Genomic DNA, 16,379 nt, shown 5'->3' on the forward strand with positions numbered 1-16,379 from the left:
ATCTGTTTTCAGTCTCTTGTGCCATTTAAAATCCCACATGAAGGTAAACACAACTAATAAAGCTTTATCTCTCTTGATATTCATAAATATCATCTGCTAAATGTTATTTTATGGTAGTTTTTCAAACAAGCCATTCATCAATTTCAAAAAAAAAATGAAAAGGCCATGTGATCAAAAACAAAGCAAAATACAGAATTTCAATATCACCTTTCAAGTACTCAGTAATCTAAAACAAAGAACTGTCTCATGCTGCTGACAAAAATTCTAAAGACCATCTGCTAAAGCAAATACTTAATTCATATGAAAACTTCCAAAATTCGCATCCATGACCTATTGTCCTTTACTTGCAAGCCAAGATTAATTCTTGAGTATTTTAGACACTTAGCAGAACAGAAAGGTAAGATCCACTTCTGGAGAGATATGAATAGGTGATAGCAAAGGCTAAAAATATCAAAAAGAAAGATTCTCAACATAGTCTGCCAGAGCAGGTTTTTTCCATGGAAAATACATCAAACTGAACAATACCAGATGATAGGAAGAGGGAGTAAGTATTATAGAAACTTCCTTTACAATTCAAAAACTACTTTAATTCTATAAAGAAATGGATATTGACAGTTCAGGAAGTATACATATTTCTTCAGAAAGGACAGAGTAGGGAAAAAAGTTGTTAAAATTTTTAAAACCATATACATCAGTTTTTGGTCATATTATTACTAAACATTCATCACCAAATTAACATATAGCAACCATTTCTAAATGTTTATTATAAATACTAGTTCCTGAATTCAAACAGAACACATTAAAATTTGAACCTGTTTTAGGAGTAACAGAAAAATTATTCCAGTAAAAGAATACTACCTTCCATTTTACTGAATTACCTTTCCTGTTTAAGAGCATATTCCAGCATTTTGATTCTTCTCACAAGATCCTTCTTCAAGTTTTCTTGACCTTTCCTTTCCCCCTGAAGAAAGGCAATCTGAGCCTGAGTAAGGAAAAGAAAGACAAAATGCAGTTTAGATGAAATAAACTTTTAAAAACTCAGCTGAAGAATCTTTGGAAGATAAAACAATTAAACATATAAACATTTCTTTTTACATATCTGTCACAAAGTAAACAGAAAGGCACTGACTGCAAGGGGTGGAAAGCTTAACTTTTTTTTTTTAAAGGACACCTATATGCATTTTACTTCAGACTACAGATGTTAAGACAACCAACGTAAGTGCTGCTGCTGCTAAGTCGCTTCAGTCGTGTCTGACTCTGTGCGACCCCATAGACGGCAGCCCACCAGGCTCCCCCGTCCCTGGGATTCTCCAGGCAAGAACACTGGAGTGGGTTGCCATTTCCTTCCCCAATGCACGAAAGTGAAAAGTGAAAGTGAAGTCGTTCAGTCGCGTCCAACCCTCAGCAACCCCATGGACTGCAGCCTACCAGACTCTTCCGTCCATGGGATTTTCCAGGCAAGAGTACTGGAGTGGGGTGCCACTGCCTTCTCCAAACATAAGTGCAGACATATGCAAAATACAGTACAGTTTGCTCAAGAGTTTGTCTTTTAAGGCACTGAGGGTGTTCTCCTTTATAAAAAACGAAGACAGAGAACTACCACAAGTCGTACTATTCCGCTTTTAGGTATCTATCTGAAGAAAATAAAAACACTAATTCAAAACACTAATAAGCATCCCCATGTTCACTGCAGCATTATTTATAATAAATAGCCAAGATATGGAAACTAAGTGTCCACTGACAGATGGCTACTGAAGATATGCATACGTATGTTTTCAGTTCAGTTCAGTTCAGTCGCTCAGTCGTGTCTGACTCTTTGCGAGCCCATGAATCGCAGCACGCCAGGCCTCCCTGTCCATCACCAACTCCCGGAGTTCACTCAGACTCACGTCCATCGAGTCAGTGATGCCATCCAGCCATCTCATCCTCTGTCATCCTCTTCTCCTCCTGCCCCCAATCCCTCCCAGCATCAGAGTCTTTTCCAATGAGTCAACTCTTTGCATGAGGTGGCCAAGTACTGGAGTTTCAGCTTTAGCATCATTCCTTCCAAAGAAATCCCAGGGCTGATCTCCAACTGAATATTACTCAGCCATAAAAAAATAAAATCTTGTCATTTGCAATAATATAGATGAACCGCAAGGATATTATGCTAAGCAAAGTAAGTCAGGTAGAGAAAGAAACTGTGTGATTTCACTCACATGTGGAATCTTACAAAAAATAAAGATGAACAAACAAAACAAGAACAATACATAAATACAAAGAAGAGATCTGTGGTTACAAGAGGCGAAAAGGGTTGGGGGACAGGCAACGTGAGTATAACGGGTGAACTGTACGGTGGTAATTGATGGTAACTGGACTTGTGGCAGTGATCATTTTGCAGCATTTACAAATACTGAACTATAATGCTGTACACTTGAAACTTACACAATTTATTTTCAGAGTGAAGATGAGGAAAGTGGGTAAAGCAAAATCATGAGTTCTTATAACAAGCCTTGTAAAGTAAGAGTTCTCAGAGCTTCACCATCTACTTAAATTTTATGATGGATTCTTTGTCTCCAGAGACTATCCTGGACATCTACAAATAAGGAATAACTGCCTTTTCTCAATCCCCACCTTTAACCCCACCCCCATTTAGATTCGAATATGCAGGGGTAAAGAAAATGAAAGGTGGGAAAAGGAAAATCAGAGCCAGTGGCCCTCCATAATTTCCTGGCCCCACCCAAGTATTACTAAAGAAAGAAAGAAAGAAAAAACCCTACATTTTAACATGAATAAGTTGTAATACTCTCATCTTCAGTCAGACAAAAGGGGAGAGCAAAGAACAGTCGTTCAGAATAACTAAAAAATACATTTAGAACTGAAATAATACCTTCAACTTACGGAATTAAAAACTATCTTGCAAGTACTAATCTGTTAAGGTAACTCATAACACCACTAGGAGAGTGGCAGGAGATCTATCTACTTAAAGGCCCTCAAAGACAGCTATCAGGTTCACTATTCTCACATTCTTTCCCCTCTCATTTGTATTATATTAACTCAGATAATGTTATTTATATATCCACAGTGCTTTCCATTTAAGTAAGCAAGAAATTACATTTAATGATGGACCTTACAATATCCCTAAGAAATTGTGGATGATCCAACTAAAGGTTTAGTGAATGAACATCAAACTTCTTAGTCTAAACGACACCCATTTTTCTCTTTTCAGTACCATAATAAACATGAAATCCAACTCACTGAGCTTCTTATAACTTTGAGAATGTAGGTACTGTCATGTTCTTGTTGTCATTTCAACAAACTCTTAAAATTTATATTGCAGTTACTAGAAGGATTATTTTTATCTTATTGAAATACATAAAAATAGGCTAAAGATGATTCAATTGTACACAAAGAGGAAAATGTATCAAATATCTGTAATATCTACACTAAACAATTATAAAACTTTTTGAAATTATTTGTTCTACAATGAGATTATTTTATATAAGCAGAGTAATAATATATGCATTAAAAAGTGACAAAAGTGAATGTCCTTCAAAAGGATATGACAGTCCAACTTATTTGGTCAAATAGTGCTTTGGCCTAGAAGACAGTCTTCAAAGTGGCTTTAATAAAAATAATAATAATTTAACCAGTATAATCAAATAATCAAAATAATTTTTAAAAATTACCAATTTCTTCCTTTCTATCCCATTTGACTAGTTCTGTATTTCTGCCACCATTCTGTCCTGGGTGATTCTGACACTGCAGCCTCTAATGCTCAAAAATCTTTACTGTGACTCATTCCCCAACCCACCAACTACTTCTTATATTTCCAGGACACTTGTTTCCCCATCCTCCTATCAATTCACATACTGGACTATTTAAATATTTAATACTAAAAGACCCAGAATTGTTGAAAAGAAAGATTACAAAGAAGATGGAGGTGCCTGGAAAAGGCAAAACAAACAAGAATAATAGGAATATTGTGATAGTTCCTAGTGATCAAAGAATATCTCTGTGACATTTCTGCCACAGATGCAAAACCTGAAATCAATCATACGGAAACATCAAGCAAACTCAAGTTGAGGGGCATTTTATGTTAACATTCTTATAATCTTCAAAAGCGTCAGGTCATAAAAGTCAAAGAAAAACTGTTTCAGATTGAAGGAGATTAAAAAGACCTGAAAACCAAATGGAATCCATGATTCTGTTCTAGATTTGGCTATAAAAGGACATTATTAGGAAAACTGGCAAAATATGAATGGGATAATCAAATGGTAGTAATACATCAGTGTTAATTTCTACATCTTGATGGCTATGTGTGGTTACACAGGATAGTACTTGTCTACAGAAAACAAACACTGAAGTATTTGGTAGATGGCAATAGGTCATCAGGTTGCCTGGCACCTTGCCCTCAAATGGTTCAGAAAAAAAACTTATTTGTACTGCCCTTCCAACTTTTCTGTCAACAGGAGATTTCTGTTTTTGAAACAAACACTATGCCAACTTCCTTAATATGATAAGACACAAACAATTAAATTCAAAAGCCAGTACCATGTGTAATAGAGAAACCTAAGAAGTAACGACCATCAGGAACAAAACAAAACAATTTCTTACCACAAATATTGAACATTGCTCTGGTGGTGGCCACTGTCATTAGTCCAGAAAGAAGTAAGTTTGGAAAAAATGAAAATTAATTTAAAAAGATGCATGCAACCCAATGTTCATAACAACACTGCTCACAACAGTCAAGACATGGAAAGAACTCAGTGCCCATCAACAAATAAATGGATAAAGAAGATATGGTGTACATATACATATATGTACAGACAGAGCAGTATTCCCTATATATATGTATGATACACTGGAATACTACCTTGCCATAAGAATGACATTCTGCCATTTGCAGTAATAGAGATGAACCTGGAAAATATTATGCTTAGGAAACTAAGTCAGAGAACGACAAGTTCTGTATGGTATCACTTGTATGTGAAATTTAAAAAATAGTACAAATGAATGAATATGCAAAACAGAACAGACTCACAGATATCGAAAACAAACCTGTGGTTACCAAAGGGGAGAGAGAGGTAAGTGGGGAGGGACAAATCAGGAGAATAGGATTTACAGAGATAAACAAGACTATATTGTATAGTACAGGAATTACAGTCATTATCTTGTAATAACGTCAATGGAGTAAAATCTATAAAATATTGAACCACTATGTTGTGCATCTAAAAATAATATAATACTGTAAATCAACTATACTTCAATTAATAAAAAATAAGTTTATAAATTAAAAAAGGAAATAAAATCATATCATTTCCAAATGATTTGACTGGATACCTGGAAAATCCAAGAAAAAATAGACTATAAACTATTATAAAAATATGGGAATTTCAGTAAAGTGAAACCCATGGGCTTCTATAAAAACAACCTGTTAGATGATATAATGAATGAAAACAATTCCATTTATAATAACAAAGTGATAAGATGAGAATAAATCTTACAAGAAAAAAATAAGAGGTACACAAAGATTACTTTAAATGCTACTGAAGAGCATAAAAAAATGACATGAACAAATGAGAAGCAAAATCGTGTTCTTAAACAAGAAGACTCTGTATTACAATTTTATTTTTCCCTAAATTAATCTTATAAAATTATGCAAGCCCAATTAAAATACAAATACAACGTTTTTAAAAACATCACACATGAGCCTAAAGTACATATGGAAAAATAAATAAGCAAGAATAAAAAAAATTCCAAAGCTCTGAAATATTTTAAAACATATCATCATTTACAGTCACTTAAAAAGTGGTAATGATGCACAAAAAGACATACCTATGGTACAGACAATCCAAAAACAAACCCAAATACATACAGGAATTTAGTATAAATTAAAGGTGACACTGTACATCATTAGGGAAAATGTAAATTATTCAATAAATGTTGATGGCAGCCATCTGGAAATTATTTCTCATATCAAAACAAATTGCCAAAAGGATCAAAAACTTAAAGGAACCCAAAAGTATTAAAAGAAAAGGTAGAGTTTGTTTTGTTCTAATAATCTCATGGAATGTCTTTTTGAAAATAAGACAAAACCCAAAGTCATAAGAAACTAATAAATTTCACCTCAAAAACAAAATTTATATATGGTAATTTAAAAGTTGCTGAAAAACTATAACAAATAAGACCATTTCTTTTTGACAAAATGTCAAAACAAAATCAGAGAAGTAGTAATGCCACAAATCACAAGAGTTTGTTTTTCCTTATATATAAAGAGCACCTACAAATTAATAAGAAAAACATCAAGAACTCAACAGGAAAAAACAAAAAGAACATGTTGATAGAAAGGAAATACAAAAGCTCAAACATATTAAAAAGATGTTCAGTCTCAAAAGAGAAATGTCAATTAAAATTATAGTCATATTTCTCCTTTTCATCAGCTTAATAAAGTTCAATAATTAGATAATATGTTTGGAAAATGCAACTGTATGTTGACTGTGATAGTGTTAAATCAGGTTCACCACTACTGTGGACAATCTGAACAAGTAGATAAGGTATGAATATAGCTTTTAAGTGTTACAAATAAAATATTTGTAGTACAAGTAAAACTAATAGTAATGGCACTATTTTTCAAGAGAAAATTTTGGAATTATCTTCAAGGACAATAAATATTTAAAAATTACATAAGTTTTTTATACTGTATACTTAAAAACAGGCCTCTCATTTCCTAACCGTTAGAAACAACAACAAAAAAAAACAGTAACTAGATATTTTACAACTTAAGTCTACATGATAAATAGGAAACTTGTTTTTATTATTTTCAATTCTAATTTGTCAAAAGGATACATATAAGGAATATAAATCTGCTATATCTAAGTAGGCTTACCTGCACACATGGGAGTATCTAATAACTAAATTATTTTAAATAGTTTTTGAGACCATTTAAATTATCTTGTACTCTAAAATGCTACAGGGTTAAAATTTAAAACTGAAATCAATGAAAAGTATATTCAAAAAGAAATGTACATAAAATATTAGTTTCGGTTGGCTATTTTTCAATTGTTTTTCTGTTATATGCTATGGGAAAGAAAGAATATTCACTTTTACAAAAATCTAAAATAAAGTGCCAAAAGACAACTAATACAAGTTTCTGTCAACAGAGCACAAACTCACAAATAACAAGAGAAATACATGAAAAGTAAAAGTTAATAAAATAGTTTACTTAAGCTAAAGAAGAGCACATAGTGAAATTTCAACAATCTGCTCTATACTGACATCTTCATGTCTTCTATAAATTATACCTATTTCCTCTGAGACGCTTTGGACTACATTATTCTCGTGCATCTAGGCTGCTAGTTGTTTTTCTCTAGGCATACAACCATCATCTCTAGCTGGCCCTCCCTCCTAAAGACAGTGCCGTCACTTGGCAGCATCTAACTTTAGCCTCAGAATCACCTAGAGGACGTGTTGAAACACACATTGCTTGGGCTGGCCCCTTCCTCATTTCTGATTCAACAGGTCTGGAGTGGGGCCTAGAACATGCATTGTTATTAAGTATCACACATTACCAGGTGATGCTGATGCTGCTATTCTGGGACAATACTTGGAGAACCACTGACCTACACCATCTGTGACATAGTTAGAAGGCCAAAAATAAAGCAAATAGGCTGCTAAAGAGCAAATAACTGAGCTGTCCCAGAACCCCAGCTCTTTACAGAGAATGATGAAGTCTTATAAATGTCCTCAGGCTGACAAACAGGTACACACTAGCTTTTTAATTCTCTTCCAAATTCCTTGTGTATGACTGTATTTCTAGCAGTCTCCTTATCAGAAAATAAAATCAACAATTTTCATTCAGTTTAATAACATTTTTGCGGAATATCTACCACCCATAAAAGTTCAAACTGCCATAAAGGAGAATATAGGAAAGACAAATAAACCAAGTTGCTACTCATAGTGCACTTTCAATTCAGTGTGGGTACAATACCAGTACACACATATATAAACCAACAAATATATATATAATATACACATACATATATCCATATATATTCATAAGATGAAACACTGGAGGCTACTAACAACTGGGGATTTGACTCAAATATTCACATTTATTCATCTGACAATATTAACTGAGCATTTACTTTATTGTTGTTGTTGTTCAGTTGCTAAGACATCTCTGACTCTTTGTGACCCCATAAACTGCAGCACACCAGGCTTCCCTGTCCTTCACTATCTCCCGGAGTTCGCTCAAACTAATGTTCGTTGAGTCAGTGATGCTATCTAACCATTTTTATTTGTACCAGGACAGTTACTGGCACTAGGGCTACGGTAGTGACGAAACAAGTAAAACAGAGCTCACAGTTCAGTGGCTGAAACATGTATGCTGAAGAGCATGTGCTGTATGCAACTAGAATCAGAAACTCTTACAAGTAAAAGCAGTAAATATAAAAAATAAACACAAATAAAATACAGTGAGATGCCTATTAATTCTGGAGTCAAGTACAAAACTGATGTATAACGCAAAAACTGTATTTTAATCTGATATTAACTCTACAGCTAGCTTTATCTTTTAACAAACTGTGAGTTCCTTCAAATTTTCCTCATAAAGTTTCTGTGCCATTATTTTTATTTACCTAACATTTCAAGAAAAATGGGGTGGATTTTTTGTTTTTCACCACTCTGCTAAACACAGTATGTAGCTAATCTCATTTAACTGGGACTATCAAACAATTAAAATATTTTCTTTTATCATTAAATTTTTTAAGTGTTTATGATTTATCTCATTTCCAACCAGATTATAATCCCCTTGAAGACAGAAGCCCCCATTCATGCATTCAACAATTATTCACTTAATGCCTTCAATGTATGTGCCTCCCACTTGACTTGTATTAGGATGTAAAGGCAGGATTCCTGCATTCTACTAAATTATAACTCTACTGAATACAGTACCTACTAAACAATTAGAAAAAACTGTTCTGTCCCCAAGTACCTTAGTTATTCAATGTTATCTGATTAAAAAGATAAAATTTTAGTCATAGTAAATGACAAAGATAATAATAAACTAGAAGTATAAAAAATTAGTATAAGCCACAAATTGTTTTCCACATAGCTTTGATAACTTTTTCAATTCTTAGTTCTTTCATCTACCACACTGTCACTATGAAATGTGAACTGCAACTTCTATCATTAAAACAAAAGGTTTTGATATTAATATATGAAAATTATAAATATTAAATATTCAGGCAAAAGAAAAATGACCAAGGCAGACAGAAAATATAATAGAATCAATTTCTTAAAAAAACTCAGGATGCCTAATCCCTTGATTGAACACGTTTAAGCCTTTCTCTTATGTTTCACATGTGGGCAAAATCTTCCTGTTTACTTACATTACTATTTTACCTCTGAAAAGAATATAAGCAACCAGTTGTCCAAGACAGTTTTTTATCTTTTACTGTCTTCTGATAGTAAAAATATGCTATCATTATTCTAGTAATAACAGAACCCAAGTTTATGGATTGGACTGTTTCTCCCCCCACCACAACAATAAATTATATATAATCTTTTTTTATAATGACAAATAGCACATAATTGCAAGAAAATTATGTGAGAATAAAGAAATTCATGATCATGAAACACATATTTGGTGAAACATTAATAGTCACTAAGTGATTGAACTAGCAATTTGGCCTAACTATTAATAGAACCATCCTATAAATAATTGATATTACACACACACATAAAATGCTTATACATATTGAATAGGACTTAGAAAACTATGCATTTGTGAATGATTAATAAGCAATTTTCCAATATGCTGATGAAACCAGTAAAAAACAGATAACTATAAAAAATATATTAGAGAAAGTTTGGTGTCCTCTATTATCAGTTTTTATGGACTCATCGCTACCTTAACTCTTTTTCATATAATCTTTATTTATCTATTGCTTATCAAGTTTATTAACCTCCATGTCTGCTGATTCAAATTTAATTCCAGAAGATAATGCTGAATATCTATTAAATTTAATCTATTTTGTTCTTGCAAGAAAAATTTAAACTAAAAAAATTCTTCATTTTTCTAAAATAAAAAGAAAACAGCAAAATTTTTTATTTTCTAAGTATACCAGAGCTGTTGCTGTCTTTTTTTAAATAATGTAAGTATCACACAGGAACACATTCCTTTTCTGTCGCCACTTAGGGACCTCCTGGTGCTTTTGTAGATCAAATACCTAACACATCATACCCCATACCTTATCCCTGATAAGCTAAAGAGAGGCAATGATAATATTCAGCTTTTCCACTATGGCTTACAAAGCACTTTCACATACCTATCTTAGTATTATGTATCCTATTATAGTTCTTCACAGGTTTAATATGATCCAGGAATCAAAGATTCCAAAAAAAGCATTCAATATCTAGTGTTTCTAAAGTTCATTTGTCACTTAATAATGGCAAATCATTTGACCTAAGTTTTCATTTCATTAGTAAAAATGCTGATAATATCCCCAAACTCAGAATGTTACTGTAAAGTTTAAACTACGTAATGTTTGTGAAAGGGTCTAGCACATTTTGGCACCTTTCAAAGGGCCTATTTATTTCCTACCAAAAACCAAGTTAAAAAAAAGAGAACTACATGTAAAAAAGAAGCAAAGGTGATTCAAAATGGCCCCACCACCAATGACATTAATATAGTAATAAAAAAAAAATTGCTTGGACAAATGTGTATTTGAACTATTCAAGAAGAAAAAAAGAAATAATTAAAGGAAAGGAAAAAGTACTGGTTTTTTTCCCAAAGGGAATGATGTGTACCTAGAACACCCAAGGAAACTAGAAAAATTAAAAGATCACAGATGAATTTAGCTAAGTGGCAGTATATAAAATAAATCCATAAAACCAGCAGCACTCCATTATTTCCTTTTACAAATAAAGGGCAACAAAGAGTTACCCTCCAAAAGTAACAAAAATAAAATCCAAAGATAGTTCACCAGGCTTTTCCATATGAAGTTTTCTACATGGCCTCAAGCCTTTGCTTCCTTTGCTCCAATTCAAGCTCACCAGAAACAATTTTTTGAATACTAATTTGATTCCCCAGGTTCTCTACAGCAGTGCCTGGATAGACGTTATAAGTCTTCTGGTCACCAGAAGGGCAATAACCACTAAAATTTAAAACAGAATTTCATCTCTTGTGTACTTAGTTACTAGGTCTCAGTTTCCCAAGAATCTGAAGTACTTACGATGCAATAATAAAGGGTTTGAACCTTATAGAGCAGAAGACCAAACGTTACGATAACGGCTGCCCTTCTCCCATGCGCACCCTGTCCATGTTGCTCTAGGGCATCTCTCTTTCATGTTAACACTATGTATTAACAGTACACACTGAAAAGACAGTAACAGTAACAATAACGAATAATAATACAATGTGTTCACTTAAAGAAGGATAAATATATAAAGAAAAAAATAAATATTTACAGAAAACTGTAAAGCACTCAAGAACAGAGCTGCCCACCTGAACTTTCTGAAGAGATGGACATTTCTCTCTCCGTGCTGTCTGATACAATGAGGTTCCAGAAAGATTAATAAATAAAAGCACTACTCATGTTCCTGACTGGAGAAATAATTTAACTAAGATAGCACTAATATCTAAGTAAATGTATAGATTTAAAGACAAAGTATTAAAAACCCCCTTGGGATAATTCACAGAACTTGATAGACATATGGCAAAATTGTCAGGAATGTGAAAATAGGAATAATAAAGGAAATTAGAAGGAAAAAACCTCCATATAGTTCAGCATAGTCATGAGGCAAACACACACTAAATTTTAAAACATAAGACAGAAAGAATAGCTCCTTTCCAAGGAGAATTAAATAATTTTTTAAAGACATAAACCCACAAGATCAAAGATAATATAAAGAAGCCACAGGTATCAAGGGGTGAGAGAAAACAGATGAAGAAAGTGTACTTACTTAGCAGCTCAGAAACCTAAGTACCTACAGAGGGAATTCAATGAGAAGTACTTCATATTATAGGTAATTCATGCACTTAATTTTCATGGACTCCCATGAAATGTTATTATCATCCCTGTTTAACTGATAGAGAACAATATGACACATAGAGATTAGTTTGTCCAGGGTTAATAAGCATGAACAGGATTCAGACCTGGTTCCAGAGCTAAACTTCTTAACAAATATACAATGCTTTGCTGAAACAAGAGATGATATTGCCTCCACAAAATAAAAGGATGCTATCAAAATGTTTAGAGATCAGAACTTTTTTTTTTTTGCAGTTAAGACTATTTTACTTTATTTGTGTAGTAAATTATATTAGATTTTTTGATAAATATTTTGGGGTTAGATGGACTAAAATTAGTAATCCTCAGTAATGCTGTCTCATCATATGGGCCCTAATCTTATCTAATAGATTACTTGAACAGTTTGGTTTTTTTCTTCTTCCAGTTTTATTCAGATAAAATTGACACTGAGCACTGTATAAGTTTAAGGTATGTGGCATAATGATTTGACTTATATACATCACAAAATGATTTCACAATAAGTCTAGTGAATATCTATCATCTCATATAGATATAAAATTAAAGAAGGAAATATTTTCCTTATAATGAGAACTCTTAAGATTTGCTCTCTTTTATGTAACATATAGCATGTAAATTATATTTAACGTGTTGTACATTACATCCCTAGTGCTCACTTATCTTATAACTGGAAGTACCTTTTGGAAAACAAAACTCTTTGAAATGGAAAAGATGAAAGTCAAAATAGGAAAATAAAATATCAAGAGATACAGTGAAGGATTCTCTCACAAAACAAAAAAGGCAAAGAAATGGAAAACAGATAGACAAAGATAAGAAAGTAAAAAGATCAATCAAAAGGCCTAACACTCTAATAAGTAGTTCCTATAAGAGAGACTGGACACGACTGAGCGACTGATCTGATCTGATCTGATATGAGAGACTAGAGAAAATTCAGAAAAGGATATCAAGCAAATCATTCAAAAAAATTTTTTTTCTAGAACTGAAGGACAGAAACAAACCTACTACCAACACAATAAATGCAAATTCACCACTTACACCAAAACCTATCATTAAACTTAAGACAACCAGGGATAATCTTCCAAGACAAAAAAATAGGACAAATACAAACAGACAAGAATCAGAATAATATTGAGGCTACAATGAAATGAAACAATATATTCACATTCTTTTCAACCATCAGTCAATCATTTTCAGACATATAAATTTTCTAAACAGTTCTTTCCCATACATCCTTCCTCAAGAGACTAATGATACCATTAAAATGAAAGGATAAACTAAAAAGAAGACAAAATCTTCAGAAAACAGAGGAGTTCTAACAATGGAGGGAAGCAATGAGTTCCAGGATAAAAGCTGATTCGCAGGCCTAAAGAGCAAGTAGCCCACATTAGAGCAAGACAGAAAACTCCAGGAATAAGGTCAAGAGTTTTTCTTAAAAACAAGGGGGACAGGAGGCTCCCCTGGTGGCTCAATGATAAAGAATCCAATTGTCAATGTAGAAGACCAGGTTCGATCCTTGGTCTGGGAAGATCCCACATGCTGCAGGACAACTAAGCCCGTGTGCACATCACAACTACTGAGCCTGTACTCTAGAGCCTGAGAGCCACAACTGCTGAGCCCACAAATCGCATCTACTGAAGCCTGAACACTCTAGAGCCTGTGCTCCGCAACAAGAGAAGGTGTGACGCTGAGAAGCCTGTGCACCGCAACTAGAGAGTAGCTCCTGCTCCCTGTAACTCGAGAAAAGCCTGTGCAGCAACGAAGACTCAGCACAACCACATAAAAAAATATTACAAATGGGGGAAGAGGGCCAGAGAAATTATCTGGTAAGTGTGATCACATGTAAATTTGTATCTAAAAGCTACTGAAGTTTGTGAATACAGCAACACTCAAAAAAATTAAACCATGGGGGGAAACGAGTTAATCATTAACTCCAAGAAAGCCAAAAACCTTCATAGGAAAAGAAAAAATCACAGTACACAATCTGGCTGGTTCAGAAGTGGATATTATATGTACATTCACATAATAATATAAACATTAACTATAAATACTGAGACATACTGAAGAAAGTAGAGTGAAAATAGAGTGGATAAGTGAAAGGGGATGACATAGCTAAGTTTTAATTTACCATACATGAAGTCTATAGATATTATTTAAAACAAATAAACAGGGAGTAGTTTAAGAATGTTGTTTTAAAACAGGAATAAATAACAAAAAGGAAAGTTAAAGAGTTTTTTAAAATGGTTGATTCTGCAGAGTTGTATTTAGAGGGAGAGAATGCCTTATCAGGGAACCTGGTTTTCCCATTAGTACTACAGACAGTCCTGACTTACGAAGGTTCAGCATTACAATGGTGGGAAAGCAATATGTATTTAATAGAAACCGTACTTCACATTTTGAATTCTGATCTTTCCCCAGGCTAGCAATACTCTCATGATACTGGACAACAACAGCAGTCAAAGCTCTCAGTAAGTCACGCGATCACAAGGAGAAACGACGAATACACTAACAACCATTCGAAGCTCAAGACAACCACTGTTTTTTCCTTTCAGTACTCAATAAATTACATGAAGTATTCAACCTTTATGATAAAATAGGCTTTGTATTGGATGATTTTGCCCAACTTTCAGGATAATATAAGTGTTCTGAACACATTTAAGGTAGGCCAGGCTAAAGGTATCACGTTCAGTAGGTTAGATGTATTAAATGTATTTTCATCATGGTACTTTTTTATTTAATTGGAGGATAATTACTTTACAATATTGTGATGGTTTTTGCCATACATCAACATGAACCAGTCACAGGTATACGTGTGTGCCCCCTCATCCTGAAAACCCCCACCAACTCCCTCCCTCTGCGTTATCCCAGAGCACTGGCTTTGGGTGCCCTCCTTCATGCATCAAAATTGCACTAGTCTCTATTTACAAATGGTACATTCCCAACCCTCTTTTACCAACCCTGAAACTTCCCACTATAGAATCTGGAAAGCCAAATGCTTTCCTGGTTAGATTCTCTTACAGTTACACGTAACCAAGTAACCAATGAGACGTGTGCTGAAGATGGAGAGAAGATAATTCTGGAGAAAGTTTATCACTCACTGGTAAAGGAGATTCACTTCAAAACAAACAGAAAACCTCAAACAAACTTTTCGTTGCTTTTTAGTGTGGTCCTGTTGTCTCTAACCATAGTAATCTTGGAATCATAATGTAACAAGAAGAAAGAAAATAAGCCAGCCCACTGGGGGTGAAAGACAGTAGAGGAGAACAGAAAGTTTCTTTATGTCCTCACTGACCAACTATACCAGTTATGTGAGATAAAAAGACTGCCCACCACCAGACTTAAGAGAAATATGAACTTTATATGTTATGTCTCTGTTAATAGGGTTTACCTGCAGCCAAAAGCATTCCTAAATGACACTAGTTTCACTATAGTTTAACATTTGTACTGTAATTTTTCACTAGTACAAAATAAACTGCCAATGATGATCTTCATGCATATACACTTTTAGCAATTTTGTTTATTTCTCTGGGATAGACTATGACAAGTAGAATTACTAGGTCAAAGTATAACAGTTTCCTCATAGGTATTGTTAATCATCTTCCCTAGCATTAAGTGTTCTCATTGATTTAAAAAATTCATAGACAGAAAAGGACACCTCATTGTGTTAATGTGCATTTCTTTGATGATAATTACTAATATGAACTATTTTGCCACATGTTGACCATTGTCTTATAACAAAGCCATCCAAATGCTCATAAAGAGATCAGTTCAATAAGCTACATCTTGGCTGCTTTTTAAAAATATTCTTCTTCCTCACTAGAAATGCTGAAAAATGGGGAAAAATCCAAACTTTATATAAAGATATAAAGGAAGAACCAACAGATCCACTCCTTTACCCCCATTCCATTACTAAGAGGTTACCAATGTGAACAATTTGCAGAAGTCCCTTCTGAACTTTCCTATATGCAGAAACAGACAGGAAAAAAGGCAAAACTAACATCTGCTTTGGTTACATAATTACTAAAAATAAGTACAAGGACTTATATGTATAAGTCCTGGCTTTCCAGGTGGCACAGTGGTAAAGAATCTGCCTGCCAATGCCAGAGACACATAAAATGCAAGTTTGATCCCTGGGTCTGGAAGATCCCCTGGAGTAGGAAATGGCAACAGTCTTCTTGGCTGGAAAATTACATGGACAGAGGAGCCTGGTGGGCTACAGTCCATGGGGCCACAAAGAGTCAGACATGACTGAGCACACATGCACAACGAAAATATACAAAATTAATAAAGTTAACTTCTTTTGAGCTCTTCCTATGTTTCACTGCTCTGAATAAGTGTTTTATTAACTCATAT

General features: G+C 33.8%; 1 protein-coding gene across 2 annotated transcripts in view; it reads right to left on the reverse strand.

Annotated features, from left to right (window-relative positions):
* Positions 1–16,379, reverse strand: part of STRN (striatin) — a 118,831-nt gene that overhangs the window by 78,621 nt on the left and 23,831 nt on the right. For both annotated transcript variants that reach the window (XM_070798503.1, XM_070798504.1), the window contains exon 2: positions 879–982. In XM_070798503.1, the coding sequence (XP_070654604.1) occupies positions 879–982 (104 nt within the window). The remainder of the gene's footprint in view (positions 1–878; positions 983–16,379) is intronic.

Source organism: Bos indicus, chromosome 11, assembly GCF_029378745.1.
Source record: "Bos indicus isolate NIAB-ARS_2022 breed Sahiwal x Tharparkar chromosome 11, NIAB-ARS_B.indTharparkar_mat_pri_1.0, whole genome shotgun sequence".
Classification (NCBI taxonomy): domain Eukaryota; kingdom Metazoa; phylum Chordata; class Mammalia; order Artiodactyla; family Bovidae; genus Bos; species Bos indicus.